The sequence below is a fragment of the Capsicum annuum genome, chromosome 8 (assembly GCF_002878395.1).
Source record: "Capsicum annuum cultivar UCD-10X-F1 chromosome 8, UCD10Xv1.1, whole genome shotgun sequence".
Classification (NCBI taxonomy): Eukaryota; Viridiplantae; Streptophyta; class Magnoliopsida; order Solanales; family Solanaceae; genus Capsicum; species Capsicum annuum.
In genome coordinates this window covers 169,567,988-169,588,762 of record NC_061118.1, presented here as the reverse complement: position 1 = coordinate 169,588,762, position 20,775 = coordinate 169,567,988, and the positions used below count along the sequence as shown (strand labels likewise).

General features: G+C 35.8%; 2 protein-coding genes across 2 annotated transcripts; both read left to right on the top strand.

The window, feature by feature from the left end:
- Positions 1-14,229: 14,229 nt before the first annotated feature.
- LOC124886715 lies at positions 14,230-14,859 on the top strand. The gene has a single exon (XM_047395655.1). It carries the CDS (start codon positions 14,230-14,232, stop codon positions 14,857-14,859), a length of 630 nt encoding a protein of 209 aa, XP_047251611.1.
- A 3,451-nt stretch (positions 14,860-18,310) lies between these two features.
- On the top strand, positions 18,311-20,758 carry LOC107840416 (PR5-like receptor kinase). The gene is made up of 2 exons (XM_047395156.1): positions 18,311-18,482; positions 19,238-20,758. The coding sequence occupies exon 2, from the start codon at positions 19,762-19,764 to the stop codon at positions 20,314-20,316; it is 555 nt and encodes a 184-aa protein (XP_047251112.1). The 5' UTR covers positions 18,311-18,482; positions 19,238-19,761; the 3' UTR covers positions 20,317-20,758.
- The last annotated feature ends 17 nt before the right edge of the window (positions 20,759-20,775 follow it).

The following is a 20,775-nucleotide window of genomic DNA, read 5'->3' as shown; positions in this document are numbered from 1 at the left end:
ATGAGAATTCAAACGACAAGAGAGAAATGAAGTTTTAAATAGTAGCGGACAACGTTATATAATAAAGTCAATAAGAATTAGGGATGGAGGAAATAATAATTCGATGCATCAAATAATGGAGGGTACTGGGTCCTCAGAAACACATCCCATAGGAAAGTCGGATAGAGTACATGATATGAAGTTTCAAGATTCAAAAGGGAGATCAGTAACTAGAAAGGAAGGTTAAAATGAATCTAATAAAAATATGGACGTTAGCCACAAACTGTCACAAAATGATGATCAAACGAAAGAACGAAACTAACAAGATACGGAGGCAAATGTTCCAGTTAACGACAACATGGTTATTGTTCTGAGTACAAAAAGTAATAAGGGGACGGGAATGATACAACAAGACGAAAAGGAGGAGGAACCCGTATTTGCGGATACAAGCGTCGGAAGAGCAGAAAATGAGTTATATATTTTATCGAAAATGGGTTTCGGTTATACAATAGATGAAGGAGCTTTTGAGGAGTACTTTCAGAGAGCTGCGCAAAGAGATAATAAATGAATCCAAATTAGTAACTGTTGACATCCAATTTTTGCTCTCCGTGCCTAAAATTAACGTCTTCAGGCTTTTTGTTCGTTAAACGACACGAAGCATAATTTTCACATCTTTTTATAATTGTTTGATAAATTATTGATAATTATCCTTTCTTTAGGATTTTAAACAATTTGTTGTCATATTTTTATTTTTTATAATTTATTAATAATTTTCATAATTTTAGGATTTTTATCAATTCATTATCGTTCTTAACATGTTACAATCATCCGCACACGTGCACTACATGACGTTATATATATATATATATATATATATATATATATATATATTTTATAGTATTTTTAAATTAATTATATTTTAATAATTTTAATCTTCTTTACATTTTTTCATTCAACATCTATATTTTACAGTCCGCAAACGATGAGTCGGATCAATTATTTTTGTGCAGTATAATAATTCGATGTCTTATCACATCCGACAATGACTGCACAATAATGTCTTGTCACGTCCGACAATTACCACTCAGTGTTGTCTTGTCACATCTGACAATGACCACTCAATGACACTACCCTTTGGATAATTACTTTGTCCGTTGGTCAAAAGGATGAAAATCCTTTGGCCAATAACTTAAGGATCTAAGGGTGTTCTATTATAAAAAGAGAGAACACCCCTTTATCCATTGGATAAAAGGGGTGCTCAATTTTTTGTATAAATAGGTGGTGGGAGGATACATTTTGAACATTTTTTTTTGTTCATTTTTTTCTCTTTTTCAAAATACACATATATTTATTTTTTTTACAACTCTTAAACATTTTTTCTTTGCAAACCCACACACATATCCACATACATATATACACGCAAATACACTGGGCGCACAAAATCTGCATCTCTCATCTCTTACTCTTCACCTTCTATGGCTGCCCCACCCACCGCCGCCGAAGCTCCGACGGATCGTACCATCTCCCTTCCATCTCCTTTCTCTCTCTCCACCTTTCCTCTATCTCCTTCTCTCTCTAAACCAACAAAAACTTCAGCCATCTTCTCCAAAGAGCCGACCAACCGCCGGCGAACCAACCGGTCGGCTGTCGACTAGTATCGCCCCTCCTCTTTTATCTCTTATCCTCCACTGAAAGAACCACCGACGGCGCCGGCCCCTCCTCCCTCCCGTTCGCTACTGTTTGATGGAAAATGGGTCAGATCTGGCCGGGGATTTGTGTATCCGGTGTTGCTCCGGTGAAAGTCGTTGAAGCAACGCCAACAATAACCTTTGCTTTGAATTTTAGCGTTGGGTGGACTGAGTATTATTGAGTTTATGTGTTATATGTTGGTTTCTGCACAGATCTGATCGGAGTTGTACATTTTTCGATAACTTTATTTTTGATGAGCTTTTGCTATTTTAGACTGCATTTGTTCATGTATTTTTTTTGCCTACGTTCACTGTTGCAACCATTTTTGCTCTGGGTTTGCTGTTCTAATTTTGGATTATTTTGTTACTTACAAAAATCTGTACATCTATACTGATAATGAACAATACTTGGCTGATGAAAAATTATTATTAATTTGAGGCCTCCGTAAACAAAAGACGGACTTTACATATATAGATACGTAATAAAATATTTTTTGGGCGATGATGAAAATTTATAACAATACAAGATTTTGCAATTCAGATTTTGACAAGACGATTTAGGACGGCCAATTAATTGAGCAACCACTTGTAGAAAAACGATTTAGGACGGCCAATTAATTGAGCAACCACTTGTAGAAAAACGATTTAGGACGGCCAATTAATTGAGCAACCATTTCGCAGTCATGACTTTATCTGCCACTTTTTGACAAAAAAATATCTTTTTAAATATTTATATACACACATACTTGTTCAATTTATTTTGCTTATTATTTATTCGTTACTAACATTTTTACAAGTGTTTATACAGGTTATTTGGATTACTCGTCGAGAGTTGCATTCAAAGAGGCCCTTTTAATTTTGTATTGCATTTTTATATTTGTACAAATGTTATTATAGTGAAAACTTTATTTTGGGGTGTTGGGCGGAATTTTCTTTAAACAACTTCACCTCGTGTTTATGCAAACTTAGGTCGTTAATGTTTACACTAATAAATTAAATTAATCAAATTAGTTTACATACTTTGACATCATAAACATTGTGATCTTTTTGTTAAAGTAAATCTTTACTTTTCATAAACTTTAATCAAACAAAGAACATTATTTTTCTCTTTCTCTTCATGACATATCAAGATATACTTTCTTTCACACAACATAAAATACTTTTCTTTTCACATGTATTTTTATACATATCTTTTACATTTTTTATAATAACATGTTTTATTTATATATTTAATATACATACATCTTTACATAATTTTAAACATTTATATTATTTAATATTTAATACATACACTTCTACATTATTTTTTATACCTTCTCGCTCTTTGAAAAATTTAGTCTAGCCGGGTACCACACTTGTGGATTCTGAAGGATGCCTAACCTCTTCCCTTCGGAATAACTTGAACCTTTACCTAGAATCTCGATTGGTTTTTCGCAGACTAAAAACATTAATCACATGTTAATACTTCAATAGGTTTCTTTATTTTCCGTAAAAATTAGGTGGCGACTCTGTGCAAATTTTCATTCTTTTAGAGTCCATAACGTCGTGCTCGTTTTAACCTCAGGTAAAAATAGGGTATGACAGAATGGCGACTCTGCTGGGGAGACAACAGGTTCTAACCATGATCGACTCAATTTTCTATCGAGGGAGGTATTTTTACATTTTTTGTATATGATTAAATTCTTTGATTCCTTACCTATTACACTGCAAATTATGTGAATTTGCTCATAAATTCTTTACATTTTTTTATCATGCTTGGTTTAGGATTTTTATGCTTTATTATGTTATTTGTTTTACATATTTTTATATCATGCTATGTGTGAAAGGACGCAAGCCAAATCCAAACTTGTGTTCCTTATTTGTTTGAATAACACTGCTTGTTACTGCTTTATCACTTGCATTTTTCTATCGAGTCTTTGGCCGTAAATATTTCACACACTGCGGTACACATGATGGGTGTACTGCACTCCTCCGAACCTTCTTTGGATTTCTTAGTTTCAGAGTCGGTGCAGCTAGGTTAGCTAGGTTAGTGCACCTTCTTGCAAATATTCAGTCCCACTCTTGAACATTTAGGGAAAAATCCTACTCTAGTAATAGGTCATATTGCATAAACCTTAGGCGGGACGGTCCAAGGTATCGTCTTCGCAACTAGGAAGCCACCCTTTCATCAGAAGGTTATGAAACCTTTATGACATATTTTGTGTTAGAACTGATTCAGATAATCCAGAAATCGAACATTAATGGATTCAGAATATTTTGTGTTAGAACTGATTCAGATAATCCAAAAATCGAACATTAATGGATTCAGAACAATCAAATTGGCCTTCTTTTACTCTTCCTTCATTCGACATCATTTTCACGTCAATAGACATAAAGTATTACCCAAACTAGCCTATATTTGACACCATTTTCACGAATACAGTGTTGTTAAAACTCCACTTCACAAATATCTTTCTCAAAGTCCATGAATGTCGAGTGTTCTAAAAATACTTTTCTTTCGTTCTACTTTCTCTTCAAGTCCACAGATAGGGAATGTTACTAAAAAACTCCACTTACGTCTAACTTTTTTGTTTATCCAAACTAGAGTGGAATGCCGTCAAGTATTCTTCCAATGTTTGATTTCTTTTTCTAGTCAACAGACGTAGAATATTATTCAAAACTCTACAATTATTTGACACCCTTCTTCAAAACAATGAATGTGGAATATTATTCATCTTCACCCACTTCTAACTCTTTCCAGCCAATGAGCGTGAGGCATTGTCGATACTTCTCCTCCATTCGATATATCTACCATAAGATCCTCATTCATCAATAACGAGACTTGAGATACTCACTCTTTTAAAGGCATCATTTTAGCCCGCTTCTATCAATTCTTATCGAATATATAGGCCTTTATTAGCCACCCTTGTTAGATACATTCCCTTTTATAGAAAACTTAAAATTGTTCTAAATCCAAAATGTGTCAAAATCTAGATTCATCTATGTCAGTTTATTTGAACGAAGGCCTACCTCTGGAAAAATGAGGCTCCACAATATAAGATGCGCTTACTTGATGTTGTTTGAATGTGTTTGTCCATCGACACGAACTAACTCCTTAAATTTCATTTGTGTTGGCATTATCCCCCCCCCCCCATCGACAGAGATTAATTGTGTTGATTGATAGAACTAGCCGACTTAAGCTATATATCTCAAGAATGAACACCAATACTGCCAACCCGACCAGAAGTGTTCCAACGCTGGAAAACGTATCAGGAATTTTCAAAAGACAAGATAATGAATGTATGCTTCTTTTGGAGAAACAACTCGAGACATTAAGAGGAGAACTGCACCAAAGAAAGGATCCCACACATCCATCCACGGCTACTCTACCGCGCCCTCCTAATTTTTTGCCGCTAGAAACTCCAATACCTAAACGCTATCAGTCAGTACAACCTCCCACAATGACTGTTGGTTTAACAAATACCTCATCCCCGTTCACACTTATCACCTCCCATAAATTTTCTCATTGCACCCCACATCCAAATACTTTCATATTTGCTCGTGATATTCAATGAACAAATCATGCTACCTTTCAAGAACAATATATTTCTCCAATGTGTGTGACTGAGACATACGTTTTCACTGTGCCTCCTAAAGGTAGGCTTCCGATAAATACAAGGACAAAAAGAAGGGAATGACAAGATCGTAAATAAGCTTCGTAATCTAAAGCGAGCGATGAAACACCTCCAAGAAACTTAAGTCAGCAATCATTTGGACTACGAAGATTTATGTATCTATCCAGATGTTGATTTGCCAATCGGGTTAAGCCACCTAAGTTTGACTTGTTTGATGGAACCGGGGATCCTCATACTCATTTAAGAGCATATTGTGATAAATTGGTAAGAATTGGAAAAAATGAGAAGCTTATAATGAAGTTGTTCATTAGAAGTTTGTCTGGTGAGGCTCTCGCTTGGTACACCAACAAAGACCCTCGTCATTGGCGTAAATGAAGCGACATGGATGAAGACTTTATGAATTGTTTCAAGTTTAATACAGAAATTGTACTTGATCGACTTTCCCTCATCAATATACAAAAGAAGTCCTCTGAATCCTTCTAGAAATATGCTCGGCGATGAAGGTCTGAGGCGGAAAAGGTTCAACCACCAATGGACGAAAGTAAATTAACGAAGTATTTTATCCGCAGTCAAAAGGGTGTCTATTTTGAAAGGATAATGTCCATATTGGGGCAGAAGTTTGCTGATTGTGTCAAAATGGGGAATTTTATAGAAGAGGCAATTAACTCTGAAAAGATTAAGTCGGAAAATAACTAGCAATTCTACTCAGTTAGAGTCCATTGAAGGAGACAAGGAGGAGAATGAAGAAGAAATATTTGTTATGATACTACACCATTCAATACCTGAATCATCCCAATCACTTCAAAGTCCTGATAATGAACTGATGCAAATATTGAATCATACATTTCATCATGCCTATAATATCCAACAAAATTACCTTCAACCCCAAGCTCCCACATACCAAAATCCACCACAACCATGCGTACCAATCCAATTGTCAGTTTATCAAAATCTGATACCCTTTGCGCTAAGACAAAATTCGAAGGGTAAGCGCAATCGAAGCTGCACTCAATTTATTGAACCATTGACACTTTTTTTGAGAGACTGAGAGCTGTAAATTTATTGCGACCGGAGTTGGCGAAGATTCCTAATCCATTACCTAAGTGGTTCAATGAAACAAAGCGATGTGCTTTCCACTCTGGAGTTTCAGGGCACGATACTGGAGATTGTAATAGGTTAAGGCATAGAATTGAGTGCTTGATCAAGGCCAGGGCAATCCAATGTTTCAAAGAGCAACCAAATGCAAATAATGATTCGGTGCCCAATCATGAAAATAGAGGAGTGTATACGACGTGAGAGACACCATCCTCCACGTCGAGCCAGCGGGGCCTGCATATAAGCCACTCTACAGAGAAGCGCTAACTTTAGTGGGAATACGATATAGACGAATCCAAGTTGATCGACTCAGAGACAATAAATAGAGTCATATATTTGAAGGCATAGGATCTCCTCTAATTATCATGTAATAGAAATAAGTTCTGACCTGATTTCTCATGGTGAGATACATAGGCAATCCTTATCGGGTTCGGTCATACTTAAGTAGAATCATTAATCCCTTTTGTAATTGGAACTACGTGTGACCTGATTTCTCTTAGCGGGATACGTAGGCAGCCTATGTAAGGCTCAGTCCCTTTATAATACAAAAATCTATTTTTCGTAACGACGAGTGAAACTTGAACACGACGGTATCCAGAAAACCCCAAAACGATCCATCAAGACTATCCCAAGATACGCAGTGAAGAATCGTCGAGAAAATCTCTCCAAGAGACTGGGGAAAAATTTTGAAAACGCTTCAAAATTCAACAAAGGCTAGGACGTTCAACTTGGAAATGTTACAACCAAGGTTGATTTGTACCAAACAACGCAAGTCATCACAAAAGTTGCAAGATATCAACAGGGGACAACTTATCTATAATATCGAAGAAATGCACCAAGGGCCAATACCAAAGACACTCCCACCACTTAACCAAAGATCTTCTCTACAAATATTGTTAAAAGGTACTATCAATCCAAATGCACTGAAATTACATCGATGATCAGCGCAGGACCGAACACTTGTTATGTCAGTCATAAGGAGGTCAACCAAATCTTCAGGTGGCACATGCTTATGCAAGAGCCAAAAGAAAATTCTCATGACGAGGAAAAATAATCTATACCTACAATTCCAAGAAGGATTTCCAAACTATGCTAAAAAACATTCAAGCTTGGATTATGACTAATACATCAATCGAGGATATCGACATTCAATATCTGTTGACACGTGAAACAACATATGCTGGCGTTGAGGATATCTCATCATCTTATGAATCAGCATCTGAATTCCTTTGAAGCATATGATTCAGAGGTACGTCTTTAAGTCGCTATCTGAAAGCGAACGATATATGAGATTTTCTTGAAATTGACAATTTAAGGATCATCCATAAGTCATATTATTTGAAATAAGATAGTGTGCAAGATTATGTTTGAGTTTATAGCCTATAGTTTATCCGTAAGTCGCAATAACATCCTAACCGGATAGTATGATAGGCTACCCAAAAATTGATAGTCCGAAGGTTATCCATAAGTCGCAACTGAATCCTTACCAGAGAATATGCGAGATTATCAAATTGATACGTCCAAAGGTTCTTTATAAGCCGCATCATATCCAGGATCGATTATGTGCAGGATTACCCAAGGACTAACAATTTGAGAGATATTTATAAGTCATATTGTGTCTAAGGTCGGAAGATATGCAGGAACACCTGAAAGCTAGCGATTGGAGGGATATCTGTAAGTCATCTCTTATCCAAAGTCGGATAATGTGCAGGATTACCTAAAGGATAGTAATTCAAAGGATATCTATAAGTCGCCTCGTATCCAACAAGATAATCCAAAGATTGATGATTCAAGAGGAATCTATAAGTCGTATTGATACAAAAGATGCCCAAGACTTATCCGAGATCGTATACAAAGAATTATTGGAAATAATCAGAGAGGTCATCATACCACAAGCATTATGGGTGGCTCAAAAGGGTTACCATATCAACACAAGATTACCCGATCGCAGGAACCCTTCTGCATAAAGTATCATCGGTGTCCAAAAGAGGCACCTCACTTTGAAGACATATTCAACTGGCAAATGATTATACAACAACCAAAAAGGTTGTTGTGTTTGTTGTTGCAAGTTATTTCCTTTCAAACAGGTACACGAAAGGAAGACTATAGTGGACCCAAAAAGAGTTCATATACGAAGATGCCCACAAGATAAGGAGACTATCAATGAGGCACCCAAGAAATATTCAGAGTTTACGCAGAGAAGACTCGCGCATGTACCCAAGCCTCTTGCTTTCATCAAAACGCAACTCAGTGAGACTACATATGAAGATAGCTTATACAACACGTTCACTACTCTTCCACTCAAAACCATGACATGAAAGAACCGACATCGAGATGCAAATCTTAACGCTTGATCGATTCCAACAACCTTCAAAAGCATCAATCAAATTAAGGAATGCTTTAATGCTAAGCGTTAGCGCAAAGAAAGAAGCGATAGGATCTTGAAGACTCTAATAGAAGAGACGCGCTCATAATTGACCAAATGGGCCCTTGAAGGCAAGCTCATAAATATCAATCTTACCATTCTCCATCCACCCACCCTTGTGACCAAATTTTCTTATTTCTCCTCACTCGGAGCTATGTTTTGACCTGATTCCTATTCTAGGACATGTGGGCAGCCTGAGACAGGCTCGGTCATATCAAAAAAAAATATTTTCTCCATACTTTTAAATTTTATTTATCATCTCAAGACACAACAACTGCATCGCTTTGACAGAAGTCGAAAGAAAAGAGAAAGATAGAAAAATTCCTCACTAGAAGATATACCAGTATGAGCACATCATGTGGAATTAGGAAATGTCACTACTCCAAATCCTGAATATATTATCGATTGTCAAAAGATTGAAGGACGAGATGGCTTCTAGGCTGAGTTCTCGACCAACACAAAATCAATATCCCCTCCTCAAACTAAGAAACTTTCTTTGAGTGCAGGTACAACATCGCTACAACAAAGGTTCAAACATCTTGGAAGCCTAAATACTGCCTCACCATCACAAACTGAGAATCCAGGTATCGTCAATTTATTCATAATTATTCCAAGACACTAAAGAATCTTCTCGAATCTTGCAGGTCATAATAATGCTCAAGGAGGCACATGTCAAGTATCTTACAACATTCCATCAGAAACTCAACATCACATCTCTATCACAAGTCAAGGAGCCAAGTTTTATCAATTCATTCGCAAATACTTTCTAACTCTAAAAGAAATTTCTTGATTTTTTGCAGGTCGCATTAAAGGGATATCCCCATTAAGACTCGTTCATTAAGTACTAACAGATGTTCACAAAACTCTAATATAACACAGGGCAGTCCACCCCGAACAACAGGACGGGGCAGTCCGCCCCAAATAATAGGACAGGGTAGTCCGCCCCGAACAATAGGACAGGGCAAGTCCACCCTGAACAATAGGACAGGGCACACCCGCCCCAAATAATAGGGCATATAATACAACTTTCACTTCTTCAACAAGTATTTCAGCCGACGGAGGTTATTTACATTTCAGCCGGCGGAGGCTATTTATATTTCAGTCGGCGGAGGCTATTTACATTTCAGCCGACGAAGGCTATTTATATTTCAGCAATAGATCAGCCAGCAGAGGCTATTTATATTTCATCAACTACTCAGCCGACAGAGGCTTTTACTTTTAAACAACTACTCAGCCGATGGAGGCTATTTACATTTTAGTTATCACCCCGCTAGGCGGATTGCCTTAAAAAATAGAGACAATACTAGAACATGTAGTACAACGTGGAACTATCATCTTAGCAGGAAACTGGGGCAAGCTAGTAGAATATCTGGGATCCCTAGTCACGTCAGGAATTTCGACGAAGAAACTCAACTCAACTCGACCCAAAACTCTCATTTTTATAATCCTTATTATCATTACTCAATGTCGTCTTAATCTGATACTGGGGAAACCTTTGAAAATTTGCAATCTCCTTTTCCCTCAAAGTCCTCAGCAAATAGTGCTATCCGACATCTACTCATTTCCAGATACCCAAACAATCAATTTTGGAACAAGCACCCGTATTCATTCCATTCGTGTTAAAATCTTTGTTGTCATCCTTGAAGGAACCCAGTGTCACCATAACTTTACACTGGGGCAAATTTTGATATTTATCAAGATATTTCTATGATTGAAATTATAGTGACCTGATTCTCGTAACACTCAAGATATGTAGGAAGCTCTGTGTAGAGTTCGATAGTCACAACCCCATAATAATTCTTTCTCCCAAGCAAGTACACAATTTTGCGTCTCCAGCATCTCACAGGGGCAATTTTGAAAGAGGCATCAAAAATAGATGAACACTTTGTTTCCAATTAGTCCTTCTCCCAATAATTATTTCACACGATCTCTCACCCTCAACAATAGGGAGATTTGCTTAATTTTTTTTAACTACAGTGACCTGATCCTCGTACAACTCGAGGTATGTAGGTAACTTTAAATTAGAGTTCGATCGAATTTTTCTATAACAAAAAAAAATCATTTTTGTCAAGCAAAATTGGCTACACGTCAACGTTTTCATTTGAAGACTTCTATATCGTCCTCAAATGAAAAGGGGCAACTGTTGACACCCAATTTTTGCTCTCCGTGCCTAAAATTAACGTCTTTAGGCTTTTTGTTCGTTAAAGGGCACGAAGCATAATTTTTACATCTTTTTACAATTGTTTGATAAATTATTGATAATTATCCTTTCTTTAGGATTTTAAACAATTTGTTGTCATAATTTTATTTTTTATAATTTATTAATAATTTTCATAATTTTAGGATTTTTATCAATTCATTATCGTTCTTAACATTTTACAATCATCCGCACACGTGCACGACATGATGTTATATATATATATATATATATTTTACAGTATTTTTAAATTAATTATATTTTAATAATTTTAATATTCTTTACATTTTTCATTCAACATCTATATTTTACAGTCCCGCAAATGCTGAGTCGGATCAATTATTTTTGTGCAGTCTAATAATTCGATGTCTTATCACATCCGACAACGACTGCACAATAATGTCTTGTCACGTTCGACAATTACCACTCAGTGTTGTCTTGTCACATCTGACAATGACCACTCAATGATACTACCCTTTGGATAATTACTTTGTCCGTTGGTCAAAAGGATGAAAATCCTTTGGCCAATAACTTAAGGATCTAAGGGTGTTCTATTATAAAAAGAGAGGACACATAACCCACCCACATATCCATATACATATATACACGCAAATACACTGCACGCACAAAATCTGCATCTCTCATCTCTCACTCTTCACCTTCCATGGCTGCCCCACCCACCGCCACCGGAGCTCCGACGGATCGCACCATCTCCCTTCCATCTCCTTTCTCTCTCTCCACCTTTCCTATATCTCCTTCTCTCTCTAAACCAACAAAAACTTCCGCTATCTTCTCCAAAGAGCCGACCAGCCGCCGGCGAACCAACCGGTCGGCTGTCGACCAGTGTCGCCCCTCCTCTTTTATCTCTTATCCCCCATTGAAAGAACCACCGACGGCTCCGCCCCCTCCTCCCTCCCGTTCGCTACTGTTTGATGGAAAATGGGTCAGATCTGCCCAGGGATTTGTGTATCCGGCGTTGCTCCGGCGAAAGTCGTTGAAGCAACGCCAACAATAACCTTTGCTTTGAATTTTAGCGTTGGGTGGACTGAGTATTATTGATTTTATGTGTTGTATGTTGGGTTTTGTACAGATCTGATCGGAGTTGTACATATTTTGATAACTCTATTTTTGATGAGATTTTTCTATTTTAGACTGCATTTGTTCATGTATTTTTTTTTTTGCCTACGTTCACTGTTGCAACCATTTTTGCTCTGGGTTTGTTGTTTTGATTTTGGATAATTTTGTCACTTACGAACATCTGTACATCTATACTAATAATGAACAATACTTGGCCGATAAAAAATTATTATTAATTTGAGGCCTCCATAAACAAAAGACGAACTTTACGTATACAGATACGTAATAAAATATTTTTTGGAAGATGATGAAACTTTATAACAATAGAAGATTTTACAATTCAGATTTTGACAAGACAATTTAGGACGGTCAATTAATTGAGCAACCACTTTGTAGCAAAACGATTTAGGACGGTCAATTAATTGAGCAACCATTTCGCAGTCATGACTTTATCTGAGCCCACTTTTTAACAAAAAAATATCTTTTTAAATATTTATATACACACATACTTGTTCAATTTATTTTGATTATTATTTATTCGTTACTAACATTTTTACAAGTGTTTATACAGGTTATTTGGATTACTCGTCGAGAGTTGCATTCAAAGAGGCCCTTTTAATTTTGTATTGTATTTTTATATTTGTACAAATGTTATTATAGTGAAAACTTTATTTTTGGGGTGTTGGGCGAAATTTTCTTTAAACAACTTCACCTCGTGTTTATGCAAACTTAGGTCGTTAATGTTTACACTAATAAATTAAATTAATCAAATTAGTTTACATACTTTGACATCATAAACATTGTGATCTTTTTGTTAAAGTAAATCTTGACTTTTCATAAACTTTAATCAAACAAAGAACATTATTTTTCTTTTTCTCTTCATGACATATCAAGATATACTTTCTTTCACACAACATAAAATACTTTTCTTTTCACATGTATTTTTATACATATCTTTTACATTTTTTATAATAACATGTTTTATTTATATATTTAATATACATACATCTTTACATAATTTTAAACATTTATATTATTTAATATTTAATACATACACTTCTACATTATTTTTTATACCTTCTCGTTCTTTGAAAAATTTAGTCTAGCTGGGTACCACACTTGTGGATTCTGAAGGATACCTAACCTCTTCCCTTCGGAATAACTTGAACCCTTACCTAGAATCTCGATTGGTTTTTCGAAGACTAAAACCATTAATCACATGTTAATACTTCAATAGGTTTCCTTATTTTTCTTAAAAATTAGGTGGCGACTCTGTGCAAATTTTCATTTTTTTAGAGTCCATAACATCGTGCTCGTTTTAACCTCAGGTAAAAATAGGTTATGACAGTAACAACAAGCAAGAGCAGTCAGTAATAGCCCAATCCAAGTCGGAAACGGCGAACTCAGGTATTAAAGCCTAACGTTTCTACTTCTATTATACCTACTTTAATAAATGTTCCAGTTGAGGGGAGTAAAGGAGGAGAAGATAATGTTATGGTTGTATGATTGAATAACAACACTGCTAGTAAAAGGAAAAAAAAAAGAACTGGAAAAGAGTAGAGAAAAGAACAGGGTGTATGCTTAATAGTATAACGGCTAATTTGAAAAATAACTTATTTGAGGTGGTAGTGACTGATATAGGTACCAAAAATTGGGGTTATTAGAGACTGGTGGAGAATAATGAGATGTTAGAAATAGAGGCTAAAAAAATTAAAACTGTGGTGGAACGGGAGGCCAGCCCGAAATGGCTCCCTTCCCCTAAATGAAGACGATGGTGTGGAATTGTCGAGGCCTGGGGGGTCCTTGACAGTTCCCTTTTTGAAGGAGATGATAAGTCTCCACTCTCCGAGTATGGTGTTTCTAAGCGAGACTAAGAATCAAGAAAACGTGTTGCGAAGAGTTTAGAGGCAATTGAATATGTATCATGCAATCATTGTGGATCCGATTGGACTAGCAAGAGGACTATGCTTGCTCTGGAATGACAAAGTGCAGGTATGTCAACATCACTCTACTTCCTTTTACATTGAAACGTATGTGCATGATATAATGGTGAATAGTAAACAATGGTTTATGTTTGTATACTTAAGTACGGATAAAGCTATTTGTAGGAATTAGTTACAAGAACTTTGCGGTAGATATAATAGTTGGGGACCAATGTGGGTTATGGCTGGTTATTTTAATGACATTAGGGATAATTTGGAGAAAATAGGTGGTAGAATTCTAGATGAGTCTTCATTTACAGATTTTAAAAACTTCTTATGGGAGATTGGCGCTATTGACTTAGGTTTTAATGGAAAACCATGGACTTGGTGGTGTTATAGAGAAAACGATGGGATTATTCAAGAAAGACTTGATAGAGCTTTATGTTCCCCTGGATGGAGACTTCAATTTAATCAAGCGAACATCAACCATCTAGAAACGGAGGCTTCTGACCACTCGGCATTACTTATAAACTCTGAACCTAGCCCTATAAAAAGGAAAAAAAGATTCTTTTTTGATAAAAGGTGGAGCGAAATAAAAGAAGTAAATATAGCAATTGAGCAAACATGGAATAGAAGTGTAGAAGGTAATAAGCAATCTATTGTGAATTTCAAGTTAAAAAGGTGTAAACTTGCTCTACTAGCTTGGCTTCGAGATGGTAAGGGTAACTCTAGGGAAAAAATTCAAGGGATTAAGAATAGGATTGTTGATCTAAAAAACGATATTAGACCTTTTGACATTACTAATATGAAGGAGCTTAAGAAAGAATTAGGTAAAGCTTACAAAGATGGGGAAATCTACTAGAAACAAAAGTCTAGAGCATTATGGCTTCAAGAGGGTGATAAGAATACTTCATTATTTCATATGAAGACTATCCAAAGACTTAAGTGTAATAAGATTAAAGGCTTTCAACTGGAAGATGAAAAATGGATCTCTGAACATAAAGAAATTGTCTAGAAGTACAACGTTTTTGTAAGAATATCTTTACTACTTCTAGACCATCCGACTTTGACCCTATTCTAACTTTAATTCATCCAGTAGTTGACAATGATATGAATGATAATCTGATTAGGGAGGTTACGAGTGAGGATATTAAAAAAGCAACGTTTGATATGAATCCCCTAAAGGCGCCAGGAGTGGATGGTATGACTTTTTTTTTCTTTCAAAAGTATTGGAATATTTTATCAAGAGATATATGTGAAGCGATTAAAAGTTTCTTTCATTCAGGGCGTCTAATTCACTCTTGGAATCAAACTCTTATTACTCTAATACCAAAAATAAAAAATTCCAGCGATATAAGCCAGTATAGACCCATTAGCTTGTGTTCAATGCTTTACAAAATTATTGCCAAGATTATAGTTGCAAGAATTAAAAGATACCTGCCTACTATTATTTCCCCTAACTAGTCGGCTTTTATTGGCAAAAGGCAGATTGTGGACAATATGGTTATAGCACATGAGTTCATTCATTTGTTGAAGAATAAAAGGCGAGGAAAGGATAAGTATATGGCTCTAAAGTTAGATATGGCCAAAGCGTATGACCAAGTGGAATGGACTTATTTACAAAAACTAATGATAAAAATGGATTTTCATGAAACTTTTGTTAGTTGGATTATGTAATGTGTTACTACCCCTACTTATAAATTTAATATTAATGGGGAGGTAGCGGGGGAGGTGACTCCTACAAGGGGCTTAAGACAAGAGGATCCTTTATCTCCATATTTATTTCTTATGTGTGCGGAAGGATTATCTAGAATATTAAACCAAGCGAAAGCGAATGGAGATATTCAAGGGTTAAGTTTGATTAGGAGTGGACCGACGGTTAATCATTTGTTTTTTGCTGATGATTCCTTTATATTTTGTAATGCTAATATTCAAAATGCTTCAAATATTTCTGATATTATTAAAAAATATGAAGATTACTCGGGTCAAAAGGTAAACCTTTCTAAATCAGTCATTTTCTTTAGTAAAAATACTTCTGAAAGTGGAAAAGGTGAAATTATCGCAGTAATAGGGCAGCTAAGATCTACTGATCTTGGAATGTATTTAGGCTTACCGACAGTAGTAGGTAAATAAAAAAAAATAATGTTGGATTTTATTAAGGACAGAGTTAAAGAAAAAATCAAAGGTTGGAAACATAATTTCTTGAGCCCTGCGGGTAAGGAAGTAATGCTTAAATTCGTTTTATCGGCGATACCGTCTTATGTTTTATCATGTTTTCAATTTCCTAATAATTTGTATAAAGAGATTACCACTATTTTTTCTAATTTTTGGTGGGGACAAGATGAGAGTAGGAGAAAAATGCATTTTAAAAAATGGGAAAACCTTTGTATTGCTAAATCGTATGGGGTATAGGGTTTAGAGAGTTAAAATCATTCAACCAAGCCCTGTTGGCTAAACTAGCTTGGAGAATCTTAACCCAGGAAGATTCTCTTATTTCTAGAATTCTTAAAAGTAAGTATTTTCAGAATACTTCCTTCTTCAAAGCTACTTCCTCTTCTACTAGCTCTTGGGTTTGAAAAATCATCATTTGGGGAAGAAACCTTTTACAAAAAGGTATTAGATAGAGGGTGGGATCCGGAGATAGTGTAAAGGTTTGGACTGACCCTTGGATACCCAACACATGTGGTTTCAAAACTAGGTTCTTTCACTCTCAAATGGATTTAGAATTATAAGTGAATGACCTTATTGATCATAGAAACCACACTTGGAAGCTTCAAGAACTTCAGAAGAAGTTTGCTATAAAGGATATAAATGACATTTTGTCTATCCCGATCTCTAGTATTGGATCTCCAGATAGAATCATTTGGCATCACACTAAGTCGGGAATCTATGAAGTGAAATCTGGTTATCATTTGGCGAGGGAAATTGATAGAAGCAGTATATGCAATAGTGATAGACCCCAATCAAGTCATCATTCTTTTTCTAAAAAATTCTGGAATTTCTTATGGTCTATGAATGTCAAAAATAAGTATAAACACTTCATTCGTAAATGTATCATGAATGTGCTTCCTGTGAATGATATGATTTCTAAAAGGCTAAAAAATAATTGTGATGTCTGTAAGAGCTGTGGTGAGGAAAGTGAAACTATTGAACATATGCTTTTTAGATGTCGGAAGACTTAGATGGTTTGAAAAATTTGTCTTATTAAATGACCAAACATCGAAGATATCACAGTATTTGCTAGTTGGTGGAAAGAACTTTTTGATAATACTAATAAATATCCTGATTCTATTGAGTTAATTAAATTAAGTGTCTCTATAATGTGGCAAATTTGGAAGGCTAGAAACAATAGAAACTTTAATGGGGTAATCTATGAATCTAATGAAATTGTAAACAAGGCTCTTTTTTATTTTCGGAAATATGAAAGTAATTCACTTGCTACTCCTTCTCTCACATTGGGTCCTGACCATACTACTAATAATACAATTATTGTAGAACAAGATTTTGTGGTTATGTTTATGCTAGTTTACAAAAGGAGAAGAATATGGCAAGCATTGGAATGACTGCTATGGATAGCTCTGGAAATTTGCTTCAAGCCCTTGGCTCCCCACTTCAACTTGTTGGGAAGACCATCATTGCAGAAGCGCTTGCAATTCGAATTGCATTGAAAAAAGCTCAAGAAAATGGATGGACAAAGGTGCAGATTTTATCAGACGCAAAGAATAGAGTGGACATGGTTATGAAGAGGAGTGTAGCTTCATGGGAGATAGATACCACGTGCGAAGATATATGAAATCTAATGAGGATGTTTGAAGAAGTTTCCGTTATATATATTCCTAGATCTTGGAATATGATAACGCACAATATGGCTAAATTTTCTGTTACATTGGTAGACAGATTAGTGTGGACTTCTTGTTTTTCTTGTTGGGTTGTCAAAGATGCTTCTGTATCTTTTAACTCTTTAAATTCGGCTTTGCATTAATAAAATAAGGGTTTTGGTTGGAAAAAAAAAAAACTTAATCTGAAATTTGCGCTGAATTGGTCCGCTGAGGGGAATAAAGTTAGAGTTGGTTTGAATTGATTTATTTTAAAATTTTGGAATCAAAATAAATCAAGGTATGAATAAGTGACACAAATAAATGATTTTTTTAATTAGTTATCAAAATAACTTAAACGTAATAATTTATTACATTTTAAATGTGTTTGGTATGATAGAAATATTTTTTAGAAAATATTTTCTCATTTTTTCTTATTTGATTATACTTTCCTTTTTTTTTCTTTTTAGGGAAACATTTTTCATATTGGCTTGTTTTTCTTCATTTGTGGGAAAATGACTTTTCGAGATAACAAATAAGAGCCGCTTATACGCTTCTCCACCCCTTTTCTTCACCCAACAAGATGGAAGTCGCACCCACATGAGATCACCGTCGTCTCCAATTTCACGGCTTTCTCCCCTCTCTTCTCCCTAGTGCAAAAATTTCTAAGGTATGTCTATAACTAGTTTCTTTTATGGTGCTTGGTCAAAAATTTCTTTAATTTTTTCTCTTTTGCTTGTTTGAGTTTCTGATTTGAGGCCAATTTTGTTCAAAAATTGAAATTTGAATTTCTGATTTGAGTTCAATTTTGCTCAAAAATTGAAATTTGGGTTTAACTTATCTATGAAAATTGATAGCTTCCTGTGAGTTAGTTGAGCGAGACTTGTGAGTCTTTCCAGTAACAATATTGCTTCCCAAATGACCGACCTCATGGATTGTAAAGATAAAGAAATGGAATTAGAATTTCGAGCTTTCTTGTGGTTATTGAACCAAGGTGCAGGGAATCGAAAAGGATAGCTACAGAGCTATGGAGATGTGAACTTGGAAGACTGGAAATCAACATATTAACTATGATGGAACTATTATTCGCACGCTTTTGTTTTTGATAATGTATCATGTATTTGCTTCCAAACTTCTCTCCGTTCTTTTGTTTTTGATAATGTATCATGTATTTGCTTCCAAACTTCTCTCTTTTGTGCATTTGTGGGAATTGATTAGGAAGCTTGAATTATGTAAGTAATAGTTGCTTAAATTTTAGTTTCTTGTAATATTTTGATACTCGATATTGGTATTATTTACTATGCTTAAATTAGTTCTGACAGAATGTTGAGTTGTTTGATATACTAATTAATTATTCAGTAGTATTTTTCAAAAAATATTTTTTCCTCTCACCAATCAAACAACTAAAAATATTTTTTTTGACAGCTTTTGGTTTGAAGGTGTGACTATAAACTGTGAAGTTACTTACAACTGTGGAAGCTTACATGGTGTTAAGTATCCTTTTTGGGGAGGTGGTAAGCGAAAGAGTATGTGGCCGAGACGATTACTTTCTTGAGTGCACAGATAATCTCTCCACTTTAAAATCAATTTTCACACACTGGCTTCGTCCCATACCAGAGAGATGTGTATTTGGATATGATAGGTGCACACGCTCAAGCCATGGCTAAAAGAGTGTAAACAACACACTGGCTATCAACCTTCAGAATTTCGTGTACTGAATATTAATGAATCCTCAACTCGGATGAGGATTGTGCACAATAATCTTATGTATGGTGTTTGTCCAAAATCTCCTTCCTTGTTCAATCTCTACAAATACAACACCACCTTAGTCAATGGTCTCAGGTACGTCCCAGGAACTACATTTATAAACATACACTATGGCTGCAGTCCTGGTGTCCTGTCCAACGTACAGCTGTAGAGCAATACTCTAACGCTGCAAGATGCTTTGAATGAGGGGTTTGAAGTGGATTACAGTGATGCCTCAGGTGGCTGTTTGGCATGTCAGGATTCAGGAGGTAATTGAATTTGATCAAGAGTTCCGCTGTCGTTGTGGAGACACAACTCTTCCTTTTACTTGCCGATATAATGGAAAGCCACCGACGTATTTGTTGCAACCAAACATTCAATTTGCAAGAAAGATTTATTTACTCAAGCTGACAACAGGAATTTCAGTTGCTGGAATTGGGATGTTAATCTGCTTCGGGATCTGGTACACGCAGTATAGAAAGTCATTCTACAAGTGCTTACGATTAATTAACGGCAAAACAGAAGATCAGAGTCTAGAGGCTTTACTTAAGCAATATGGTTCTCTGGCACCAAGGAGATACAGCTATTGGGAAATCAAGAAAATGACACATGGATTCAAAGATAAGCTTGGTGAAGGAGGTTATGGAGTGGTCTACAAAGGTGAACTTTCTGATGGCCGTGCAGTTGCAGTGAAGATTTTAAAAGCATCTAAAGGTGATGGGGAAGAATTTATCAATGAAGTTGCAAGCATCAGCTAGACTTCTCATGTCAATGTCGTGTCTCTTTTAGGATATTGTCTTGATGGGAGGAACAGAGCTCTTATTTATGACTTCATGCTAAATGGATCCCTCGGGAAATACATATATGGCGATGTTTCTCTCTTGGGGCTTCACAGGTTGTATCAAATTGCTGTAGGAATTGCTAAAGGATTGGAGTATCTTCACCGTGGATGCAACAAGAGAATTTTGCATTTTGACACAAAGCCTCATATCATACTCCTGGATGAGGAATTTTGTCCTAAGATATCCGATTTTGGTTTGGCAAAACTATGCACCAGGAAAGAAAGCACTGTATCCATGTTAGGAGCACGAGGTACGATTGGCTTCATTGCTCCCGAAGTAATTAGTAGGACCTTTGGACAGGTCTCACACAAGTCTGATGTCTATAGTCATGGAATGATGGTTCTAGAAATGGTCGGAGGAAGAAAAAATGTCAAG

What these genes read in the sequence shown, in the direction of transcription:
- LOC107840416 (XM_047395156.1), top strand. Translation starts at nt 19,762, where the DNA reads ATGAGGGGTTTGAAGTGGATTACAGTGATGCCTCAGGTGGCTGTTTGG.
- LOC124886715 (XM_047395655.1), top strand. Translation starts at nt 14,230, where the DNA reads ATGTGGGTTATGGCTGGTTATTTTAATGACATTAGGGATAATTTGGAG.